This window comes from Lipotes vexillifer, unplaced genomic scaffold (genome assembly GCF_000442215.2).
Source record: "Lipotes vexillifer unplaced genomic scaffold, Lipotes_vexillifer_v1.1 scaffold156, whole genome shotgun sequence".
NCBI classification, from domain to species: Eukaryota; Metazoa; Chordata; class Mammalia; order Artiodactyla; family Lipotidae; genus Lipotes; species Lipotes vexillifer.
In genome coordinates, this window is record NW_006770074.1 from 471,394 (window position 1) to 474,014 (window position 2,621).

Genomic DNA, 2,621 nt, shown 5'->3' on the forward strand with positions numbered 1-2,621 from the left:
TCCCTACAAATTCCCTGTTTTCAGTATTCTATCCACCACATTTTGTTACCTTCTTTGGGAGTTTGGCCCAGAAAATTGTATTTTTCTCCGTTTTGAAGGAGCAATGAACTCATTTAGAAGTGGGCCAGCCAGCAGCCCTTTCAAATTGCTCTGTGCCAAGGAACTGTCCGAGAGCTATTGCGTTTGCTGTTGACTGGAGATTTTATGGCCGTTCGCCTTGTTTGTACCAGGCCTTCATTCTTTCTACCCCCGACCTCTTGGCACCTTACTGCTCAACTTTCCCCATTATTGTGGAGTCTTTCCTTTTGACTTTTCACTCTGTGGGATTATTCCTGTTGCTTTGAAAGAACCAATGTAATATTTACTGATGTCAGGTAGCTGTGTGTGTCTGTGTCTGGCCTCAGCAGTAACCTCAGTGGAAAGGTTCTTGTGATCCACGCTCAGCTTCAGAACCTGAACGTTCTTTGCGTGAACAGCATTCATCTCAACTTTTTTTTTTTTTGGCAGTAGGAACAGGGGCTTATGTGCTTCAGAAATTTGGACAGGGCTAATGGCAAGGCATTTAGGTTGAGTTTGGGGGTGGTATGTAAACTTATTGTTGCTTGCAGAAGTCTATGTATAGTGTACTGAATACATAAACCTTAGAGAATTTTATTCTATGCTGATGTTACCTATCAGCTAGACTGCTGTGTTTCAGTTTATCTAGGAGCTTGTTCTCTGCTATATTAAAGATTTTTATGTGGTGATTCCCTCATAGCTGTCTTCTTTTATCATTTTGGCTGACAAGCAGAGATTTAAGAGAATACAGAGAGCCTAAAAGCTTTTTCAGTAGCATGGAAATGCAATTAATGTTTCAAGTGCTCAGGTGGCACCTAATCAGGTTGTGTTTTATGTTTCACTTCATTTTTCTTGCCTGCTCTGAAGGCAGCTGTGTGAGATTGGAAATCGAGATGCTGTCCCCTGCATCTCTAAGACTTGGAGAAAGTGTTTGTCAAGTGGTGTGGCTTGCTTGTCTTGGTGGCCTCTTGGAGCAGAGAACAGGACATCCTGAGAGGAACTGGACTTGCCAGTCTGAAACATCGTAGGCAGTCCTAGGTGAATCTGTCTGACTGTCCAGGTGGGGGGCTGCCTTTTGAATCTGTTGTGTGAATTCCTGCCGTGTGCTTGGCACTGCGCTTGGCGATTTACACACATTTAATTCTCACAAGAACCCATCTCGGCAGGTACTCTTCCCATTTTATAGATGAGTACGTGTATCAAGATGCTGAAAGACCTGTTAAGCGGCAGAATTTGCCTTTGGTGCCAGGCCTCTCCTCCTTAGGTCAGTGTTAGTTATCCTTTCCTGGGCTGCTGCATGTGTCTTGCTTCCCTGTCAGTCTCCTGGAGTTCCTGAGATTGCCTTTGGCTCAGGAGATACACTAGAAAATTAGTCCAGAGAAGATTTATAGACCTCTGGGTCCTAGAGACTAGACATTTTGGGGGAGAAGAGGTTTTTTGGAAAACCCAACCCTACCTTGCTGCCTTGTCCCGTTCGCTGGCAACATCATTCCTTGAAGAGCTACGGGTGAAAGTGGTCCCATGAGAGTTCTCTTGCTATTGGAGATGGATTTAAACACAAGATTCACACCTCTTTTTTCCTCCTCAGATACCAATGGGGAAAACATTGCAGAATCTCTGGTTGCAGAGGGATTGGCCACCCGGAGAGAAGGCATGAGAGCGAACAAGTAAGTGTCCATTACTCTTCTGACTGTCTGACTTCCTCTCACACCACAGTGAGAACTGGAGGAGTCGACTCTACACTGGCTTTGCTGCATTTTCATTCCTGCCCCCGACATAAAATAGGTAATATCTGGTGTTCTCATGGCTTCTAAGATATTCCTGCCCAGGGGTACGTGTGTATTTTTCTGAGCGAGGAGGTTACTCAGCATTCATTAATGGCATTTGATGTGTGTAATTCAAAAACAGGCTTGGAGACGAAGCAGTGATGTTCTTATATTCATAAGAATCAGTAGACTTATGCCTTACACCGTAGATGTTGAGTTCCAGAGTACTTATCCATCCATCCCCAAATATTTATTGAGCATTTACTATATGCCAGGCTGTGTTCTAGACACTGTGAATATAGCAGTGAACAAAGACACTTAGCTTCTGCTAACAATTTAACAGGGAGACAGACAACAAACCAAACAACAAGTAGATGTATGATATTATATGAGGTACAAGGAATAAGTAAATGTAAAATAAAGCAGAGTGAATAAATCAAATTCCAAGCAAAATCTGCTGCTTGGAATCTAGCAAAACTGACAGGGGCTCAGTGGTTATGTTTTAAGGTCAGGGAAAATTTATCTCTCTCCAAAGCTTTTTGGGCCTGTTTTGGTTTATGGATCTGTATATACTTAAGTAATAGGTAAAATATATTTGTTGTTAATGTCAGTGTGAATTTGTTAGAAATGATTTTTAGGTATGTAAGGTTTATAGTGCATATATCATGTTAGGTTCACTCAGTAGGATGGGTTGTAGCTGGCTTTAATTAACACTTTAGTCTCTGAAAAGTGTAAGCTACATCAGTAATTTGGAGGCTAAGGATACTGGTTTTTTTTTTTTTTTTTTTTTTTTTACAT

At 41.9% G+C, this 2,621-nt stretch overlaps 1 protein-coding gene across 1 annotated transcript in view; it reads left to right on the forward strand.

Moving 5' to 3' along the window:
* The window catches only part of SND1 (staphylococcal nuclease and tudor domain containing 1), a 439,500-nt gene that overhangs the window by 43,339 nt on the left and 393,540 nt on the right, over positions 1 to 2,621 (forward strand). Inside the window, exon 4 of the mRNA XM_007446006.1 lies at positions 1,646 to 1,724. Coding sequence (XP_007446068.1) covers positions 1,646 to 1,724 — 79 coding nt within the window. The remainder of the gene's footprint in view (positions 1 to 1,645; positions 1,725 to 2,621) is intronic.